This window comes from Phoca vitulina, unplaced genomic scaffold, assembly GCF_004348235.1.
Source record: "Phoca vitulina isolate PV1807 unplaced genomic scaffold, GSC_HSeal_1.0 scaffold7, whole genome shotgun sequence".
Lineage (NCBI taxonomy): Eukaryota > Metazoa > Chordata > Mammalia > Carnivora > Phocidae > Phoca > Phoca vitulina.
Genome location: NW_022589710.1, coordinates 40146550 through 40166539, shown reverse-complemented (window position 1 = coordinate 40166539; position 19990 = coordinate 40146550). Strand labels below are relative to the sequence as shown.

The 19990-nt window shown below is 56.1% G+C and overlaps 1 protein-coding gene across 3 annotated transcripts in view; it reads left to right on the top strand.

The window, feature by feature from the left end:
• The window catches only part of ACTN1 (actinin alpha 1), a 93483-nt gene extending 74029 nt beyond the window's left edge, over nucleotides 1-19454 (top strand). Inside the window, exons 9-22 of one of the 3 annotated variants that reach the window (XM_032405394.1) lie at nucleotides 2836-2928; nucleotides 4283-4513; nucleotides 6186-6333; nucleotides 9453-9603; nucleotides 10062-10170; nucleotides 10708-10848; nucleotides 11662-11844; nucleotides 12148-12282; nucleotides 13474-13653; nucleotides 14324-14470; nucleotides 15377-15457; nucleotides 15931-15996; nucleotides 17223-17381; nucleotides 18836-19454. In XM_032405394.1, coding sequence (XP_032261285.1) covers nucleotides 2836-2928; nucleotides 4283-4513; nucleotides 6186-6333; nucleotides 9453-9603; nucleotides 10062-10170; nucleotides 10708-10848; nucleotides 11662-11844; nucleotides 12148-12282; nucleotides 13474-13653; nucleotides 14324-14470; nucleotides 15377-15457; nucleotides 15931-15996; nucleotides 17223-17381; nucleotides 18836-18994 — 1983 coding nt within the window. In that variant the 3' untranslated portion in view covers nucleotides 18995-19454. The remainder of the gene's footprint in view (nucleotides 1-2835; nucleotides 2929-4282; nucleotides 4514-6185; nucleotides 6334-9452; nucleotides 9604-10061; nucleotides 10171-10707; nucleotides 10849-11661; nucleotides 11845-12147; nucleotides 12283-13473; nucleotides 13654-14323; nucleotides 14471-15376; nucleotides 15458-15930; nucleotides 15997-17222; nucleotides 17382-18835) is intronic. The other 2 variants (XM_032405395.1, XM_032405396.1) reach the window with 2 other exon arrangements.
• Nucleotides 19455-19990: the final 536 nt, after the last annotated feature.

Genomic DNA, 19990 nt, shown 5'->3' with positions numbered 1-19990 from the left:
AGGGTCGGTGTTCTGATGGTGCTTCAATTTCTCTTTCTCTCAGAGAATGAATCTTTCCTCCTCTAGAACAAATCTCTCCTTTGAGCCGTCTTCATGACTTGGTGGTTCTGGGTACCTCTCTCCTAAATCCCCTATAGTGATGGAGTTCTTGTAGCCACAGGAGAAACAATTTCTAGAAAACTAGAAAGTGGGACAACTGGGGTAGGCATCGGTGTCCCCCCGCACCCCACCCCCCCCCCCCCCCCTCCCGCCAAGGGTCTCACTTGCCTTCCACCTCAGCGAGTATGTCCCAAAGGTCTTACTTCCCTGCATGGCCTCTGTGGCCTCCTGGGCTGGGGGTGGTGGGTGACCGAACCCTTCTTTGTAAAGGGACCAGTGTGGAAGCAGGTGTCACCTTGTAGGCTTCTGCAGGGGGAGTTACACAGTGAGCGAAAGAAACGGGTCAAGGTCTTGAACTTTCTACCTGTCTTTTTTTTTTTTTCCCTAAAATTATATCAGGATTCCAGGAGCCTGCTTCTTTCCTAAAGGGAACTGTGGGAGCAGGGCTGTCACTTGAGGGCGGAGGCACCCCTGGTGGAGTTTGCAGACGGGCCATTGCCGTTTCTAAAGAAAGTACTCTTCTTCCGTGGTGCCTGTGCTTTCTTTCCAAAGGCAGATATCCTGGTTATAATGATCGGTTTTCTCAGTCTCTCTGGGTGAAGCCACCTGGGCATGGGCAGGCTGAGTTGCAGGCTTGGGAAAGAGGCGGGTCTCTGTGAAAAATCCCCAGGTGGGCCACTGGGGAAGTCCCCCAGACTTCATCCGAAGGAGCCTGCCTTGACCCTGGAACAGGCAGCAGGCTCCGAGGGATGGGCGGGGCTCCCGAGGGAGGCTCCCAGGATCCATCTCCTAAAATTCCACGAACACAGGCCTCATTCAGTCTGCCGGTTTGACAAAGTGAACACAAGTCAAAGCTTAGGACCACTGAGCCCGGGATTTCAAGATGAATCAGGAGGTTAACAAGGCCAAGGAGGGCTTTATCCATGAAACATCACAGTGGTAACTGCTACTTGCCTGTGATGCGTGGCCATCTCTGATTCTTACCCACTTGGTCACCATGCTGGACATAGCTTACCTATGTCGGTACAGAGACCACTGGCTCCCCCGGGTCCCTCTCCCCAGCCTTCAAGGGAAGTGGCCCTAGTGACTTCAGGTGGATTGCTACCCCCAGCCCTCCTCGTGGGGCATGTCGGCCTGTTCCCTATGACCTTGCTCTTTCCAGGGCCCCACAGGGAAGGAATTTCCCTCCTTGTCACCTTTTGGGATTCCCTGTAGTTACCTGTTGGTTTTTAAGAGGAAGGATGATCAATCAGGAGTTCTACGTGAAAAGTGGCCATGGCATCTCCAGGGCAGAGTTAGGCTGGAGGACAGAGGGGTGAGGGTTTAAGGATGTGACTCCTTGCCTCAGTGTCTTGAGACCTGGGACTCAAAGCACCCATCCTGTCTTGGAGACCCTCTGGCCATTCCCACAGTTGGACCTGGTGGAGGCCTCCTTGTTCTGACACCTCACCCTAGAGGTGCAATCTCTTGACTTTGAGCTTTAAAGGACCTTTATGCTGACCTCATTCTGCCCCCTCACACACACACATCCCAGCAGGCCCTCCCAGTACATGAATCAGTGGGTATGTATCCTATTTGAAAAGTTCTGCAAAAAAAAAAAAAAAAATTTACATCTTAATTATTTCTTTTCAGTTCAAAGCACCCTCATTCTCAGGAAATTCTTCCTTATGCCTAGCCTCTGTTTATCTTGCTGCAATAAAAACTCATTTTGTCTTGTTCATCAACCAGTTGTGAGGTCCCATCTTTCTGTCCCTTAAGCCCTTGTCGTCTGCAGGGTCACCCTTCTCTAGGGCCCCAGGATGCATATCTGTCTTTTCATCGGCATTATCTGCTCCCACCCCTAGGCTGTCTTTCTATCCTAGGACCCCCAAAAAGGCTTTGAGTTCCTCTCCCCTTGTAGTTGGGTCATGATGTGAAAAGATGAATTTTAAAAATTACCAGAGCTCCTGGTGATATAGGGACATGTGGCCCTTGCTGGTGTTGGGTCCACAGTGCCCTCCATGGCCTGAGAAGGCAGTGTCCCCTGGAGTTTCTGGGCCTTTGCCTCTGATTTCCAGTCAGTCCCCTCTCATTCCTCTCGTCACCAGGACCCATGTGGGGCATCTGCTAGCCCAGCACTCCCTCAGCGCAAGACCCGCACTTAGCCTTCCCACAGGCGCCTAGCTTTCTGGACCTTCTGCCTGTGCTTGGTTGGTCCTATATCTCGCCTTCATGCCGTAGAGGGTCTCCGAGTCTTCTCTGATGTTCTTTAGGCTTTGAGCCAGGAGCAGATTCTGTAGGGATCCTGAGAGGCCCTGCTGCTTCTCACTAGGCACCTTATTCCAGACTCCCAGCTTTGAATTTCTGCATCTCCCAAGATCCTGGCCAATTCAGCCTGAGAGCCTGAGCCTTCAGAATCCCAGGGCCTCCACTTGGGATTCTCGGCTGGGCGTGAATTTTCTCACCTCTTTACCTGAACATTTTGATTGTATCAGTCATCACATTAGTGTCTTCCCAACATGCATGATTGGCCTCAAACTCAGGTCCTTTTCCAGGGGCCCCCAGTTCAGCCACCAAGATCTCTCTTTGGGCTCCCTTGATCCGTGGGACCCAGCGTGGGCTGGCAGAAGCTGGCGAGGAGGCGGTGGATTCGAAGCCCTGAGAGCTGCCTTCTTGCCACGTGGAGCTGCAAGGGTGAGAGCTCTTGCTACCCAGGGCTGACCGTGAGCACCCCCTCCCCACCTTTCTTGTTGCCAGGCGGAGACAGCAGCCAATCGCATCTGCAAGGTGTTGGCCGTCAACCAGGAGAACGAGCAGCTCATGGAAGACTATGAGAAGCTGGCCAGCGATGTGGGTACCTCCTGGGTTCTCCTGGCCCGGCTCCAGCCAGGCTCTGCTACCCCACCCTGGGGGAAGAGGGAGCCCCCAGAACCTGTCCCCCCAAACCCGCCCCTGGGGCACAGTCTGAGGCTGGGTGTAGTCCTTGGTCCCAGCACAGCAGATCCAGGGAAGCTTCCGCTCCTCACCCATTCGTTCTCCCAGGAGGCAGAGGGGGGCGCCAATCGAGCCGAGTCCCCGGCTTTTTCTCTCACCAACAAACAGTGAGCCTGGCAAACTCTGCACCTCTCTGGGTCTTGTTTTGTTTTTTCACTTGTCAAGTGAGAGCTAAGCCAAGAAAGAGATCTCAGGGGCCTTTCTAGCCTGGTATACTGTTGTTCTGTGAGAGGCTTGGCCTAGAAAAGGAGGACGCCTGGTTCTGTGAGGATGTGACCTGGAGAGGGACCCGTGCTGGCTCAAGCTAGCTTAGCAGCTGGGCCCACCCAGGGGACAGGAGGAGATAGCGCTGGGTCTGCTGTTCTGGGTTTTGCCATTGACTCTATTTGGGTCACTTTAGGCTTTGAGCCAGGAGCAGATGCTGTAGGGATCCACTTGCTTTTTCCTTAAAAGAACTCAGCCTTCTGAGCCTCTGGTGGATCTGCCATCCAGCATACTAAGAACCCAGGTGCCAGGCTCTATCCATGCTCTTCCATTCTAGCCTCCTCACCTTGGCACCTCACGGTGCTCGGTCACCCCTCTGCAGCCTGGGGGAGGCTCACAGCACCTAACCCCATGGGGTTCCCGTCATTATGCCAGTGAGTTCGTTTGGGGGACAGGCTGGTACCTTGCAGGCGCTCGTTCTGCCTCCTGTGACCACCAACCCCCCCCCCCCCCCCCAGCTTCTCCACTGTCATCACCTTACCCAGGCTGTTCCCTGCCTGTGCCCCAGAAGCCGGCCTCTTCCCTTTTGAGTCAGAGATCCTCATTCTAGAATTCTAGATGGCCAGGTGACTGACAAGGGCCTCGGGAAACAACTGTGCACCCCTCCCTGGTACGGATGAGGACACGGAGGCCCAGCCGGGTGGTAGAGCTGGAACCAGAGCTCGGGTCTGCTCCTAGTCGCGCTGACTTCCCACCAGGTCTGGCAGAGCAGAGAGGTGGAGTTGGCCTCCTCCCCTAGCAGAGAGGAGGCTGGTGGCCAGGCTGCATGAAGGAGCACCCTGGAACCTGGCCTCGTGGCCGGGGAGTGGCAGTTGGGACAGAATGTGCTGTCAGGAGAGCCCTCCCCCCAGCTCCCACAGCGTGGGAAGGGCCAAAAGGCCATCAGGAGGAGAGGGAAGCAGCCCTTGCCCCCGCTCCCAGCACCCTCACCCCTTCCGCCCTCCAGCTGTTGGAGTGGATCCGCCGCACCATCCCGTGGCTGGAGAACCGGGCGCCGGAGAACACCATGCACGCCATGCAGCAGAAGCTGGAGGATTTCCGGGACTACCGGCGCCTGCACAAGCCGCCCAAAGTGCAGGAGAAGTGCCAGCTGGAGATCAACTTCAACACGCTGCAGACCAAGCTGCGCCTCAGCAACCGACCCGCCTTCATGCCCTCTGAGGGCAGGATGGTCTCGGTGAGCGCCGCCCCCCCCCCCCCCCCCCCGCCCCAGGCTGGACCGCCGCCTCCAGCCCCAAGCTGCTCCCAGTCAGGGCAGGACGTGTCTTCCCCTGCCTGCCCCCCAGGCTCAACCCCCACACCCCCCACTATTCCAGGCCCGACTCGCCCTGCCAGACCCAGAATATCCACCTGGACCCCCCAGCACCACCTTCTCCCCCACCCCTCAGAAAACCATCTTGGCAAACAAAATGCCTCTTGACATATTGAACCAAACAGGGCTCGATTCAATAGCAATTAAGATAATTTTTTATTGCCATGGAATCTTTTTTAAGCACTTTAAAAAAAGTGTTTTACCATACAAAAAATGTAATGGATTTTTTTTTTTTTTTGGTTGGATATTTCAAAGATACAAATAGGCAAAATACAGAAAATAGAAATTACTCAATCTCAATTACCCAATATCAACTTAAAAAATGTTAGGGTGGCTCAGTTGGTTGGGCATCCAACTCTTGATCTCAGCTCAGGTCTGGATCTCAGGGTCGTGAGTTCAAGCCCCGAGTTGGGCTCCATACTGGGCACAGAGCCTCCTTAAGAAAAAAAAGATTTTTGGAAAAGATTCTTTTAGTCTCTGTAAATATAATTTTTAAGGAAATCCTAAAGCATGTTATTTGATAAGTTGCTTTTTAAAAAGAAATTAAAATTATATTGTGAATGGCTTTCCGAGTTGTTAAATTCTCTTCATTTAGGTTACTTAGGTTATTACTGCTTCCCGCTTACCCTGTCCTCAGACTTGGGAAGAAATGTTATGAGCCAGGGAAGCATGCAAAAGAAAATTTAAGAATTCACCAAGATAGAGCTTTTGCCCTTTAAAATGAGAAGTCATGAGGAGGCGTGGGCATATAAGGCGGGAGGGGCCGGGGACAGGCAAAGCCCGTTGGAAGGAGGCGGGATCCCGGGGGACCCTGGAGGAGAGGAAAGAGTCTCTGGCCATTGTATCTGCACTTTGGAAAGTGGCTGTCTTTTTACAGATTCCAGGCTAAAACAGCAACTTTTAGGTGGCTAGAGCCCCTGCTAACAGAGGGTACTCTGTGTGAGTTAGAAGAGCCCCCTCCTCCGGGTGGATGTAGCCCGTCCCCGGGGCCTCCAGGTGGCATGCAGGCCGGTTCAGCCCCTATCTGCCCAGCGGGCACCCTGCACTAATTGTAGGAGCGACCCTCTGGGTGGCTCCCTGTCTGAAGGGCTGTGGGTTTGTGCTCAGCAGCTGTCACTGTCCTCATGCTTGGCCAGCTTGCCCAGACCAGGGTCTCTGCAGGCTCTAGGCTACTGCCCAGAGCCCATGAGCAGATCCAGAGATGTGGGGAGCCTGGGAGGCTCCCATGCCTGCTTGCCTCATTCAATTGTTGTTCTTTTCCCCTGGCTGGCCCTACATTCTCTGTGATTGGTCAGCATCCTGGGCCACAGAGGGCCTCGGGCTCTTTCCGCATAGAGCTGCACGCCCAAAGCCCTATAGCTGGGTAGCCCTTGTGGACTTGGGGCCTCACTCCCTGCCCAGGAGCCTGGGAAACACCAGTGTGGGGCTGGGTGGGCGTGGCTGAGATGGGGAAGGGGCTTCTTCTAGAAGGCATGGGGCAGCTGTGGTGGGTCTCGGGGGCCAGGAGGGGCTGACCCTGTGCCTCCCATCCCTACAGGACATCAACAATGCCTGGGGCTGCCTAGAGCAGGCGGAGAAGGGCTACGAGGAGTGGCTGCTGAATGAGATCCGGAGGCTGGAGCGGCTCGACCACCTGGCAGAGAAGTTCCGGCAGAAGGCCTCCATCCATGAGGCCTGGACGGACGGTGAGGCCAGCCCAGCCTCCTGTTTCCCCCCGGGGGTGCCGGCTCTCGTGCTCTACCAGCTGAGCCGCCAGCTACGGCTTCTCTCTCTTGCTGCTTGTTTGTTTTGTCTCTTACCAGTTCTTGTCATTAGACAAGTTCATTAGCCTTTTAGGTGTCTCCACTTCCTCGTCTGTAAAGTGGGGATAATCACAGTGCCAACTTCATAGGTTTAGGGGAACGGAATGAATGGATACCTGGGCTAGGATGATGCTACGTATGTGTAATTCATTGTTGGTTTTGGTCACCGTGATGATGTCTTCTTCCCTGAGTCCGTTAGGTTGGGGTTCTCATCCCAACTCTGCCACCTAGAAGCAGGGTAACTTTGGACCAGCGATTTAGCCCCCAGGTCTCGTTCCCTCATCTGTGACATGCAGATGACCATGCGCCCTCTCCTGTGTTAGCTTCCTAGGGCCGCCGGTGCAAAGGACCAGACACTGGGTGGCTTCACACAACAGAAACGTGCTCTCTCAGGAGGAGGAGGTCAGGAGGAGTCCAAAGCAGAAGGGTTGGCAGGGTTGGCTCCTTCTGGAGGCTCTGAGGACGAGGCTCTCCGTGTTGCTCCCTGGCATCTGGTGGTTGCTGGTCATCCTTGGTGTCACTGGCTTAGCTCAGTCTCTGCCTCCAACCCCCCATGGCTGCTTCTGTGTCTCTCCTTTTTCTAATAAAGGCTCCAGTCATTGGATTTAGGGCCCTCCCTAGTCTCCTATGACCTCATCTTAACTAATTGCATCTGCAAAGATCCTATTTTCAATTAAGGTCAGATTCTGAACTTCTGGTTTGACATGAGTTTTAGGGGACACTGTTCAACTCAGCATGCCTCCTCCTAGGGTTGTTGTAGGAGTAAACATCATAAGGACATTTTATGCTTAGCTGAGCGCTGGGCACATAGAGCCCACTCCGTAAATGGTAGCCCTGGGTATTTTTCCTCCTCTGCCTTCCCTCTTCCTGTTTCCAGCCTCCCGTTATAGTGATCCAGAGCCTTTGCCGTCTTAGCACACGCGTGTCTCCATTACTCCAACTTGGAGGCACTTGGGGCCATGTCTGGTGTCTGCTTGTTGGCAGCTGAAGTTAACTCCAAAGAAAGAAAAATCACACCTGGAATAGTCTTTTCCTCTGGAGAGGGACCCACACTGCCCATCTCCTAGGGTCCTGCGGCCGCTGCAGTCGGAGCCTCTGGGGCAGACCCTCTTGGCTGGTGGAGCGCAGTGTCTCCACTCTCCCCCAGTCACCTCTGTCGTGCTCCTCAGATCTTGGGCTGGAGACCATTAGGGACGGCTGTACCCTGTGGCGTGGTGGGGGATGGGAGCGTGCTTGACTTGGCCTGAGGGGCTTGGGTTTAGCTCCACGTCGTAAGTACACAGGGGCGCAGGTTGCTCTCCGCGCCGCCTCCGCCGCACGTGTAGGAAGCTATTCATCCAGGTGCGCCTGGTGCAGGGTGGAAGGGGGGATCGCACCAGCTCACCCACATGTTCCGATCACGTCCGCTCCAGGGCCAAGGCGCAGCTCACAGAAAGGTACAGAGCAGGGGCCGGCCCCGTCAGCCGGCCGCCACCAGCTGGTGTGCGGGCCGTGGACACTGGCACCACCTCTGGGCAGAGCAGTCTGGCTGCGCACGTCCACGCCCAGCCGTGGCCCTGCCTGCTGAGCCAGGAATTCTTGAGACTGTCTGAGGAATTAACCCTGGACGTGGGGAAATCACACGTCCAGAGAGATTTGCCGTGAGACCCTCTCTAATAGCACAAGCTGAGGGGCCTGGATGCCCCACAGTAGCGTGGCAGGTGGTCATGCCAGTGGTGGCTCAGCCACGGGAGGGGACACGTGCGGCAACTGGAGCCGGAGCAGAGACTCTGATGACGCGCTGCTGAGTGTTTGAAAGGCAGGAAGGACAGCTTACATATACCTGCTGGGTGTAACACAGCATCTGTATAAGGAAAGATGGGAACGGAGTAGATAAGTAGGCTCAGCTGTAATTTTTTTCCCCCTAAACTTGTCATATTATTATTCTGACTTAAAGAAAAAAAAAGTGGAGGGGCGCCTGGCTGTCATGAGACTCTTGATCTTGGGGTTGTGAGTTTGAGCCTCACCTTGGGTGTAGAGATGACTTAAAATCTTAAAAAAAGGGGCACCTGGGTGGCTCAGTCAGTTAAGCGTCTGCCTTCGACTCAGGTCATGATCCCAGAGTCCTGGGATCGAGCCCACATTGGGCTCTCTGCTCCATGGGGGTCTGCTTCTCCCTCTGCCTCTGCCCCTCCCCCTGCTCATGCTTTTTCTCTCTCAAATAAATGAATAAAGTCTTTAAAAATTCTTAAAAAAAAAAAGAAGTAGAGGGAAGGAAAGAAAGGCCATATCAGGCACCGTCTTCCAGCCTCCATAGCCCAGCCTTCATTTGTTGAGCAGGACTGAGCATCCCTGACGGGCCCAGATGGGAAGGGTGGGCGTGCGGGCCAGGCCAGGCCAGGGCGGCCCTTGTCCTGTACCAGATGCTTCACGAGACAGCTGTCAGACATCATGTAACAACAGTCCCAGGAGGTTCGTTTCTCATCCCGTTCCTCCTGGGAAGCAGAAATCCAAGACAGGCCAGCCCCGCCCCACTGCTAAAGAGAGGGCGGTGCCCCTGACAGAGAAGGTTCTGGCCACTGTTGGATTCTGTGTAGCGTGCACTGGACATGCTGACCACAGTGAGAGTAATTAAGGGGTGGGGTCCCTGCAGGGCTGCTGGGGGCTAGCAACAATAACTGGAGAAGCTCTAAAGATGGGGCACCCCTGAGGCGCTTGGGTGGTTCTTTCCTGGCTATACCATGGGGCCTAGCCCTGTGTAGCCTTCGTGTGTAACCACTCCTCGTGGCCCCGTACGTGTTCCATGGAAAGTAGGAACTTCCCCGACTCGGCCTCTTAGTGGATGTTCCCGCTGCACATCACTTTCTGAAGCTCCAGATGATCGATCGCTGTATGGTGGACATCTGGGGATGTCGTGCCCCCGGATATGGGGCTCTTGGGGCCCCGAGGGGTAGATGGTCGGGGCCAAGAAGATGGGGCCTCCGGCTTCTGCTCAGCCTCGTACCCCCTCTCTCTGAACCCAGGCAAAGAGGCTATGCTCCGGCAGAAGGATTATGAGACTGCCACCCTCTCGGAGATCAAGGCCCTGCTTAAGAAGCACGAGGCTTTTGAGAGCGACCTGGCCGCCCACCAGGACCGCGTGGAGCAGATCGCTGCCATTGCGCAGGAGCTCAAGTAGGCGAGGCGCGGCAAGGGCTGGGGCTGCCGTGGGAGGCGGGGTGTGGCTGTGAGGCGAGGAGGGGGTACAGTGGGCGCCCGAGTGGGAAGGGCATCAATACAGAAGACTGAGTGTCGCCCCAGGCGGAGAATGAGCCCGTGACCCTACTGCTGAGGGCATCTGGTCCTTTCCTGGAACTAGTGCAGGGCCAGAGCTCTTGCTGGGCCTCAGAGGCTCCCTGCCGTGGGGCACTGGGGTCAAGACTGGCATTGCCTCCAGCCGAGGTGTGCCAGGGGCCCCAGACAGAACTGGCCTTCATTTGTCTCCCAGCAGTCTTCTGAAAGCCAAGGAGTTGGGGGGTGGGAGGGGCACCTAGAAGGCCCCCCCGTGCTTCTCGCACCCCCAGCCCCAGGGAGGAGAGCAGGTCCTGGAGGTAACCCGGGTCACCGGACTCTTCCTGTCTCTTGCCTTCTAGTGAGCTGGACTATTATGACTCACCCAGTGTCAATGCCCGGTGCCAAAAGATCTGTGACCAGTGGGACAATCTGGGAGCCCTAACCCAGAAGCGGAGGGAAGCTCTGGAGGTGAGGGCCCCTGAGGGAGAGGGAGGCCTGCCTCTAGCAGCTCTGGGTGCCTCTTCCTGCTTTGTGAGTCCCTTTGCTTTGAGCCAGAAGGCTCCGCTGGGTTCCCTGGACCTGCTCTGGCCTGCCTGTCGAAGGTTCACCCTGGCACTGGATTGAGCTCTGCCTTGCTGGAGACGCCTCCTCTCTGGCCCTAACCACACCTCCCCCTCCCGGTCTAGTGCACTTCGCAGCCCAACCCTAGCCATTTGAGAACTTTCCTATTCTACAGGTCAGACCGGGGGCCAGGCTGGGTGATTCCAAATGTGGGAGGGTCTGTAGATCCCTCATTATGAATCAGTGTCCCAGAGAAAGCCTAGTCTTTCTGTCTGACTTAGTCTGGTGCATCCAGACCTAGACCCCTTGTGGCTGGCCAGGAGGGTCTTGGAGGCCTGGGGCGGGGGGGGGGCGGTGCGGGGAGTGGGCAGGGAGTGATGATTCTGGATATGACTCTGCTGAATATTTCCCTGTCCACCCCTTCCCTTCAATTGTCACTCCCAGCGGACAGAGAAACTGCTGGAGACCATTGACCAGCTGTACTTGGAGTATGCCAAGCGGGCCGCACCCTTCAACAACTGGATGGAGGGGGCCATGGAAGATCTGCAGGACACCTTCATCGTGCACACCATCGAGGAGATCCAGGTGTGCTGCAGACCCCTCACCCCCGGAGGCCGGCTCCCCCAGGCCCCTGTGCAAACCTCGCTCCTGCAGAACTGCTCTGTGGGGATGGGGATAGCAGCCAAAGATTTTATACATTTGAATGAATTACATTTTATGTATTTTGATTAGGTAATATATGCAGATGGTATAAAATCTAGAAGATAAAAAGGATATGCTGTAAATTCTCCCTCCTACCCTAGTGCCCTCCCCAGAGGGAAGGGCATATGCAAGCATTTTTTAATTTATTCATTAATTTATATTTATTTTTGTGTTCTTTATGTATTTATTTATTAATTAATGTGTTCTTCCCCATACCCCCTTTAACACAGAATTATATACTGTATTCTGAACCCTTGTTTTTAACTTAATGTTTTGGAGCTCATTGCATATTAATAGCTTCCTCATTCTTTTATACAGCTGCAGGGGATTGGATTTAAAAGATTTTGCAAAGGAAGCCTGGGTTGGGGAGGGTCACCTGGGGAGCAGACCTGGGGCACCCTTGTCCCTGACCCGACTGTGGGGTGGGGTACACTCTAGGGTGGTTGCTCCTGACTTCACCGGCCCTAAGCATGAAGCTATTGCTTTGATGGCTCTGCCTTCACCTCCCCGTGGCTGGCCCTGCCCGCCTGGTTCTCAGCCATGAGCATCCTTGGTTGATGCTTCTGGGTCTCCCAGCTGGGGTGGGGCCAGGCCTTCAGTGGCCCTGGCACCCCTCTCTACCCTGGGACCTGTAGGGCTCCCTTAGTTCATCTTGCCCACAGGAGGCACCGGTCACTGTGCTTCTCTCGCACCCAGGGACTGACCACAGCCCACGAGCAGTTCAAGGCCACCCTCCCTGATGCCGACAAGGAGCGTCTGGCCATCCTGGGTATCCACAACGAGGTGTCCAAGATTGTCCAGACCTACCACGTCAACATGGCGGGCACCAACCCCTACACAACCATCACTCCTCAGGAGATCAATGGCAAATGGGAGCACGTGAGTGCAAGGGCTGGGTGGGGCATTGGCTGGGCCATTGAAAGTTTTATAAGGGCAGGGATTTTGTCCCCTTTTTTGGTTGATTTTTATTGATTTTTATTGATCTTATTTTTTTCACTATCACACGGTAAGTACTCATCGGTCCAGTTAATGAACGATGGAGTTTCTGGAACAGGTCCATGTGTTCACTCCTGTTCTATACCTGCCTGGCCCCTTCCCTTCATGCCTCTTCCATTTCCTCATCTGAAGTATGGGGCAGGTGGCCGGCCCGTTGCCCACGTGCCATGATTGTCCCCACCCCAGGTGCGGCAGTTGGTGCCTCGGAGGGACCAGGCCCTGACGGAGGAGCATGCCCGCCAGCAACACAATGAGAGGCTACGTAAGCAGTTCGCAGCCCAGGCCAATGTCATCGGGCCCTGGATTCAGACCAAGATGGAGGTGCGTCCCCTCACGGGAGGCAGGGATGGGGGCTTCTGCCCCTCTGAGCACCATCCCAGCCGTCAGGCTTGCCCTGTCTCCTCCTAGGCGGGACCCTGGGAGGAATGCCTGTCCCAAGCCCATGAAGGGCCTGCTGCCCTACAGGGGTGTGGAGCCTGTCAGGGAAGGCCAGTGGGTTGATCTCGATCTCTGGTTTGTGAGCAAAGACCCACCCAGGGCTGCCATTAAAGAGCCACATGAGGAAGTCCCACAGAAGGATGAGTGCCTGGGGAACTGACTAGCTGATTTATCCTTTGGGTTCTTTGACTGACCAGGTCTCCCTTCCTCCTGAGCAGAGAGCTTTGTCAAAGAGAAGGATCTTTCCAGAGAGAGAACTGAGCCTCGGGCAAGCATGGAATTTTTTTGTTGAGTTGTTGGGCCAGATCTTGGGGCACTGTAGATCAGGGAAGGGGCCCTGCTTGGGTTAGAGAGCATGGTGTCCCTCTGAGCTCCTTGAGGGCAGAGACCATGTCGAGCTCATGTTTGTGTCTCTCCTGCACCCCACCCCCACCTGCTTAGCACATGGTGCGTAGTAGCTGCTTAGGAAATATTTGCTGGGTCAAATTGAGTGTACAATTGAGGCTTTTACAAACAGGTTTTGTTTCCATAGATGAAGTCAAGACAGAAAGGGGGATGAGGCCTGGCCCGTGGGGCAGGTGGGATCGAGGCAGGCCAAGGCAGGCCCTGTGGGGGCAGAACAGCAGGTGCGTGGCCACTGAGGAGGCGCGTCAGGTGCTCTGAGGCTGTGAGGAAGCTGGATCTGTGGGCAGAGAGAGAGTCCCTGAGGTGGGTGATAGCTGGAAACAAGGCTTGGGTGGGGAGTTTGAATGGCAAGCAGAGGAGCGAACGTTTAGGTGAGGAACTGACTTGCAGCCCCTTTCTAAGGCTGAGAGGCACCTGAGAGACGGGAAGTATGTCATCTGGTAATGACAATTCTTCTCATACCCCTTTATGGTGCTGTTGCCACACCAAGGTGTGTCCCTGCTCAATGTGTCTTGTTCTTGGTTGACTAATGACCACTGATGGGTTCTCTGGTACTGGGGTGGGAACCGAGAATCGTCTGAGGGGCTTGACCGATGACCTGGGTGCCCCAGTCCCTACCCCAGGGACAGAGTGGGGCGGTCTGACAAGGACTTCCTTCCGGGTGAGCAGGAGATCGGGCGGATCTCCATCGAGATGCACGGGACCCTGGAGGACCAGCTCAGCCACCTGCGACAGTATGAAAAGAGCATTGTCAACTACAAGCCCAAGATCGACCAGCTGGAGGGTGACCACCAGCTCATCCAGGAGGCCCTCATCTTCGACAACAAGCACACCAACTACACCATGGAGGTGGGTGGCGCCGACCTTGCTTCTCCAGGAAGGGAGCCCCATATCACCTTCTGCTCCCCACCCCCCGGGCTGGCGCAGGGGGCAGTTACCCATCTTCCAAGGGAAGTGCTCGTCGCAGGAGGACAAACTCTCACTTGGGAGTGAGGGGATACTCGCTGCTGCTGCCCTCTGGAGCTCTGGGTCTTCAGGCTCTTCTGAATTTCACAGGGAGGTTGTTGAGAATGCAGACTCGCAGGCTCCAGCTCTAGGATTTGATTCACTAGGTCTGGGATGAGGCTGAGCACCCTGGTGATTCAGATGCAGGTGGTCTCCAAACACTGGCTTAGGCACCTGCTCTCCCAAGTGGTGAATTGTTTGGACCGTGAAGGCGTGTGTGTGTGGCGCTAGAGCGGAGATGTGCAGGGCCCTCCTTCCTGACCTGACTCACGCCGTCAGTTCTGGTCTCTGCTGCCTCAGGTGGAGGCCAGCGCCCTCCTTTGCTTCCCCTTTCATCATCTGGGTCCTCTGTCCTGGTGTGTTGTCCTTGTCCTGGTGATGCTGTAAATCTGGCTGGCGGTCCGGATTTGATTGCTTGGGCCATTTCAGTATTGGGGGAACGAGTAGCTGGGAGCGGCAGAGGCCCAGGCCTGGGGCCCCTTTGCTGACAGGCTCCTCATCCCCGCCCCCCCAGCATATCCGTGTGGGCTGGGAGCAGCTCCTCACCACCATCGCCAGGACCATCAACGAAGTGGAGAATCAGATCCTGACCCGAGATGCCAAGGGCATCAGCCAGGAGCAGATGAATGAGTTCCGGGCCTCCTTCAACCACTTCGACCGGGTGAGAGCCCCACCACCCGCACTTAGAGCAGTCCCCAGCCCCTGCCCCAGGGCCCTGGAGGGCACTGCCCAGGAGGTGGGCAGCCATGCTGGGCCAGTTCCTGGGCAAGCGAGGAGGAGGAGGAGCAGAAGAAGGGAGAACAGGGAGTCAGCCTGCCCTGACTGCACCTCCCAGCCGGCCTTAGAAAGCCTGTCCCGGTGTGCTGTCCCTGCTTTTGCGGAGCAAGAGTGCATGTAGTGAGTGGAGAGAGGATCTCTGGCCCCGACCCTTGCTCTCTGGCCACGAGGAGTCAGCCCTTGGGAGCAAGGCTCCCCTAGCCTCAGGGAGGCTCCCTCCGCCCACCCCCAGCAGTCTTTGGGAGACTCTGTGGGGCGTCAGTGTTGTTCGTCCTAGGTTCTCATCCTGGCTCTGGGACAGGCTGGGTTTTACGTGGGCCGGCCCTCCCAGTGCCCTGGGGCTTCTGGGCGGCCAGAGGGGTCAGAGCATGGGGTTCAGTGCTGCCCACCGCCCCTGCCTCCTGCCCTGTCCTCCAGCCTCCTGGGTGGGTGAAGCCTCCTTGGAAAGCCGGGTTGGGGCCTTGGGCACGGGGTGGGCCGGGCCCTTCTGGGGGAGCTTCTCACCCCTGTGGCTCACCGTGTTCCCCTCTGGCCTGCTTCCCAGAGCAGGGCTGCGTGTGCCAGGGAGAGGGCACCCTCTGGACCTCGTCCGTGTGTCTAACCGTGTGCACTTTTATTTCCCCTCCCCCCCCCGCCCCTTCCACCCTCCACCCTCTCCACCCGCATGCCTTTGTCCCCGTGTCTCCCCACACACACCACCCTCCACCCGGGGCATGGCCCACCCCTTCCCCTCACGGCCTCCACCTCCCTGGCACCGCATGGCTCGCTGCCTGGCGCACGGCGGCCCCAGGATCACTCCGGCACGCTGGGTCCCGAGGAGTTCAAAGCCTGCCTCATCAGCTTGGGTTATGATATTGGCAACGACCCCCAGGTACTCGCCTCCTGCATGGAGCACGCTCAGGGGTGGCATCCGGGCCGAGAAATAACGCGTTTCTCCTTTTTCTTTTCTCTCTCTCTGTCTGGATCTCCCTGTCTCCCCTTTCCTGTGGGCCTCGGGGCTCGTCCTCTCCTGCTGTCTGGCCCATGTCGGGCTCCTCTTCCCACTGCTCCAACTGCTCTGACCTGTGCCTTCGGTCGTCTTTCGTGGGAACCTGCCCGGGGCCCACCTTCCTCTCTCCTTGTCACTCTCCATCCTGTGGACGGACTTTTGCCTCTCCCTATTCTCTCTCCTCCCTGTGGATGTGTCTCTTCCTGTGTTCCTTTTCCCTTCCTAACCCCGCCCCCCCCAACCATACACCTCGACCTCCCCTTCTGGCCATCTGCGCCCTGTCCTCCTGGCCCTGGGCCGGCCCTTCCTCCTCCTGCCTCTGACCCTCCGGTGTCTCGGTGCCACTGCCCCCACAGAAGAAGACAGGCATGATGGACACGGATGATTTCCGCGCCTGCCTTATCTCCATGGGTTACAACATGGTAACGTAAACCCCGCCCTCTGCTCTGATGAGGGCCCGCCAGCTGGCCAGAGAAGCCGAGTCCTGGCCAGGGCAGGCTGGAGGCCCTCAGGCTAGGGGCTGCTCTCGCTGGAGGGGCCTCACGATTCTAGTCTGTCGGGAAGATGGCGCCCTGCAGGCTGGGCCCAGCCTCGTGGCCTGTGTGTGTCCCAGGGGTCTGGCCTTCTCACCTCGGTCTCTGTGCTGGCGTATTCTTTGGCACTTACTGTGGAGATGGGCTTTTTCACTCCCATGGTGGATGGTGGGGCTGAGCCCAAGGCTGGCAGGGAGGACTGGAGGTTTGGACTTCCCGGGTCGGGTTGGGCTCGACTTCATCTTTCAGGAAGCACAGAGGTTTCTGCCTCCGCCGTGGCGGTGGCTCCGGCCACGCCTGCCGCCCCTTGGCCTTCACAGTCTTCTCAGCTGTGTGCCCTCACGCAGGCCTTCTGAGCAGAGTGGGGGCCTGAGCTGGGCAGCCAGGCAGCTCCTGGGCCGCGGTGCAAAGGGCAGAGCTTGTGGGCTGCCCTGTGCCAGGCAAGGGCGCAGGCTTGAGACGCAGGGAACCCAGGAGTAAATCCCAGCTCTGCCATCACCAGCTTGGGGACCGGGATGAGGCGAGGGGACCCCAGCAGGACTGCGGTCAGGGCTCACTGAAGGAACTTCCGTGAGTGCTGTGCATGGGTCTGACACACAGAAAGTACGGTGTGGGGAGATCACAGGTTGTGGAGCCAGACCATCCAAGCTCAAACCCCAGCTCTTTTACCTGCTGGCTGTGTGACCTTGAGCAAGTCACCAAGCCTGTCTGGGCCTCCGGTTGCTCGTCTGGAAACCCGACAGAAGGAATAAGGACCTGCGCCATGCAGTGGTGGGGAGGGTGAAAAGAAGCGAAATGCCTGCAGCCGTTAGAAGAGCGCCTGGCACACGGTCCATGCCCCGTGCCGTCAGCCTCGACAGCTGTTGGCAGGACTGTCGTCGTTTGCTCCGACGGGAACCTGTGGGGCGTGGGAAGCCTGAACTGGGTCTTCGCTCTTGGGTCTGATGTCCCTGTGACGCCCTTAGGACAGCCCAGGTCAGGTCAGGGGGCCGCTGTGCCCCCCTCTCACAGCCTCAGGCTACTTTGAGCCCCCAGGGGCTTCAGGTCCATATGAGACATTCCCAGCAGCCTGTGGCTGAGAGGTTGACAGGCCTGGGGTTGGCTCTTCTCTCCAGGGAGAGGCAGAATTTGCCCGTATCATGAGCATCGTGGACCCCAACCGCCTGGGGGTAGTGACGTTCCAGGCCTTCATCGACTTTATGTCTCGGGAGACCGCCGACACAGACACAGCGGACCAAGTCATGGCCTCCTTCAAGATCCTGGCTGGGGACAAGGTGGGTCTGCTATGGCGTGGGTGCTGTGCAGGGTCCACTCCGATCTGGAGGGGAGGTCACTTGCACCCCGTGACCCCTTCCTCCCACTGGGCCTCCCCCTGCTGTCCACCTCCACCCATTTCTGTAATGTTTTGGGATCAGCTAAGGTGTTAGGACACAATATGAGCCTGTGGGGGTGGGGGGGTGTCTCCTGCCAGGGAGCGGGACTCCTTCGCACTTGGGCTGGAGCGATGAGTGGTAGAGGCGGGTGGAATGGGGTGGGGATGTGACCGAGTGATGGAAGGGCCGTCTGAGAACTCAGACTTCACCCTTACGTCGTGCCGGGCACAGGCGGGGAGCGGGAGGGAAGCATGTCTCGCACTGGTCTACCCTGAGCAGCAGTCAGTTTCGGTTTCCAAATTTCCCAAGTCCCCTGCCTGGCAATGGAACAGTGGGAATACCAGGGGAAACTGGCAAAGCGGGGGATGTCTAGAGGCCAGAGTTCCTTTCTGTAAAATTCATAGGATAATCCTTCTGCCATCCTTCCTCCAGACTGAAAAGATTGAGTTATAAAAAGCCAAAGCCAATGGGGAGCATAATTTCTGGAATGTCTCAGTCTATAAGGGAAAAAGACTGAGCCAATAGAGGTTCCTAAAGGTCGGTTCCTAAAGTTTAAGGACACCCTATTAGAGTCCTAGCACCTTGGAGCTGGAATGACCCTCAGAAACCACTTACTTGAAGTGACTCTGGGTCTCTGAGGTCCAGAAAGGGGCCTGGGCTCCTGACTTTTGGAGTGACCTAGGGGTGACCCCACCCTCCTCGAAACTGGTTCCTAGGGGACTCTGGCAGAGGTAGGGCATGGGGCTGGGGGCCCACCTTGTGGGTCAGAGCCTCAAGTGAGCTGTTCTGGAGCCTAAAACTCCTAAAAGAAGCAACTTCCCAGTAGACCTGTCACGGACACACACAAACCTGGGCTGAGAACCAGGCAAGGTGGGGGCAGGCCCACATCTCGCAACCGTGGTGGAGACAGCTGTCCGCCACGGCGATGTCACGCTTGGATGCTCACTGCATTTGCTGAAATTACGTGACCTCCAGAGTGTTCACTTGAGCGGGTGTGCGTCCCAGCCGGAGTCCCTGCTGGTGCTGCCCCAGCCCGTGGTTGCTGCAGACTAGAGAGATACGTGGAATTATAGGTGCAGGTGGCGCTTGAATTAGCTTGCACACAGGCCAAAGTAGGTATGGAAGTGGCAGGACAGGAGATTGAAAACGAACATATATTTTGTATATACACACGTGTGTATGTATGCAAGTGTGTGCATTATAAACACGTGCGTATATAAATGTATACGTGATATACATGTGCATGGGTGCGCGTGCACGTCTCTGTATCCAGAAGCAGGAGGAGGGGACGGGGACGGGGCAGGGTGCTGCCACCCCCAGTGACATCCCGGCGGCCCTGCCCGCGCTCTCTGCAGAACTACATCACAGTGGACGAGCTGCGCCGAGAGCTGCCGCCCGACCAGGCCGAGTACTGCATCGCGAGGATGGCCCCCTACGGCGGCCCCGACGCCGTGCCGGGCGCGCTGGACTACATGTCCTTCTCCACGGCGCTGTACGGCGAGAGTGACCTCTAACGCGCCCGCCCAGGCCAGCGCCCTCGCCCTGCCCGCTGTGCGCCCTCCCCCGCCCTGCGCCCCTGCTGCCCCCTCTCCCGCCGGGGTTTGGTCTCCTCGCTCAGCCTCGAGCCTGGCGAGCCGGGACCCACGTGGCGTCAAGCCTCCCTGCCCGCAAAGTGACAGTTTACAAAATTATTTTCTGCAAAAAAGAAAAAAAAAGTTATGTTAAAAAAAGTAAAAAAAGCCAAAAAACCACATATTTTATTATAGAAAAAGTATTTTTTTCTCCACCAGACTTAAATGGAAAAGAGGAAAAATTAACTGTTTGCACCGAAATGTTTTGTTTTGTTGTGACATAGGACAATAACCAAGCACAATGTTCTATTCTGTACTTTTTATCGATTTTTTTTTTTTCTCTCTGTATCATCTGCTGTATTCATTTCTCCAATCTCATGTCCACCTTGATGTGGGAGCGGGGGGGGGGGGGGGGTAGGGGGGTATCTCATCAGAAGGCACATTGGTGCATGTGTGTTTGCTAGCTCACTTGTCCATGAAAATATTTTATGATATTAAAGAAAATCTTTTGAAATGGCTCTTTTTTAAGGAAGAGAATTTATGTGTCTTGTCTTCTCGTTTTTAAGCCCAGAGGTGTGGTTAGTGCACTTTTTTTCCTTTAGTTTTAATTATTGCCGATTAAAAATGAGTAAGATTGGAGAGTGTGGACAATTTCGATATTACTTGTCACACACCATATTAAAGCAACAGTGCTCCCATGACCATTCTTGGCCTGCTCCTTGCTCACTGTTTTCCAGAAGCGTGCATGGGTCAAGGATGATGGGGGCCCACTGTACCCAACCTTAATAGGTTTTTGACCCTGGCACATTCCATCCTCCTACACTTTGCTATCTTTATTTTAAGAAAGAAAAGGTGGTTTCCTCTGAAGGCTCCTGTGATTTGAAGATAAGGTCATGGATGTGTAAGGAAGGGGCTGTGTAATAAGTCCTACCTTTGTTT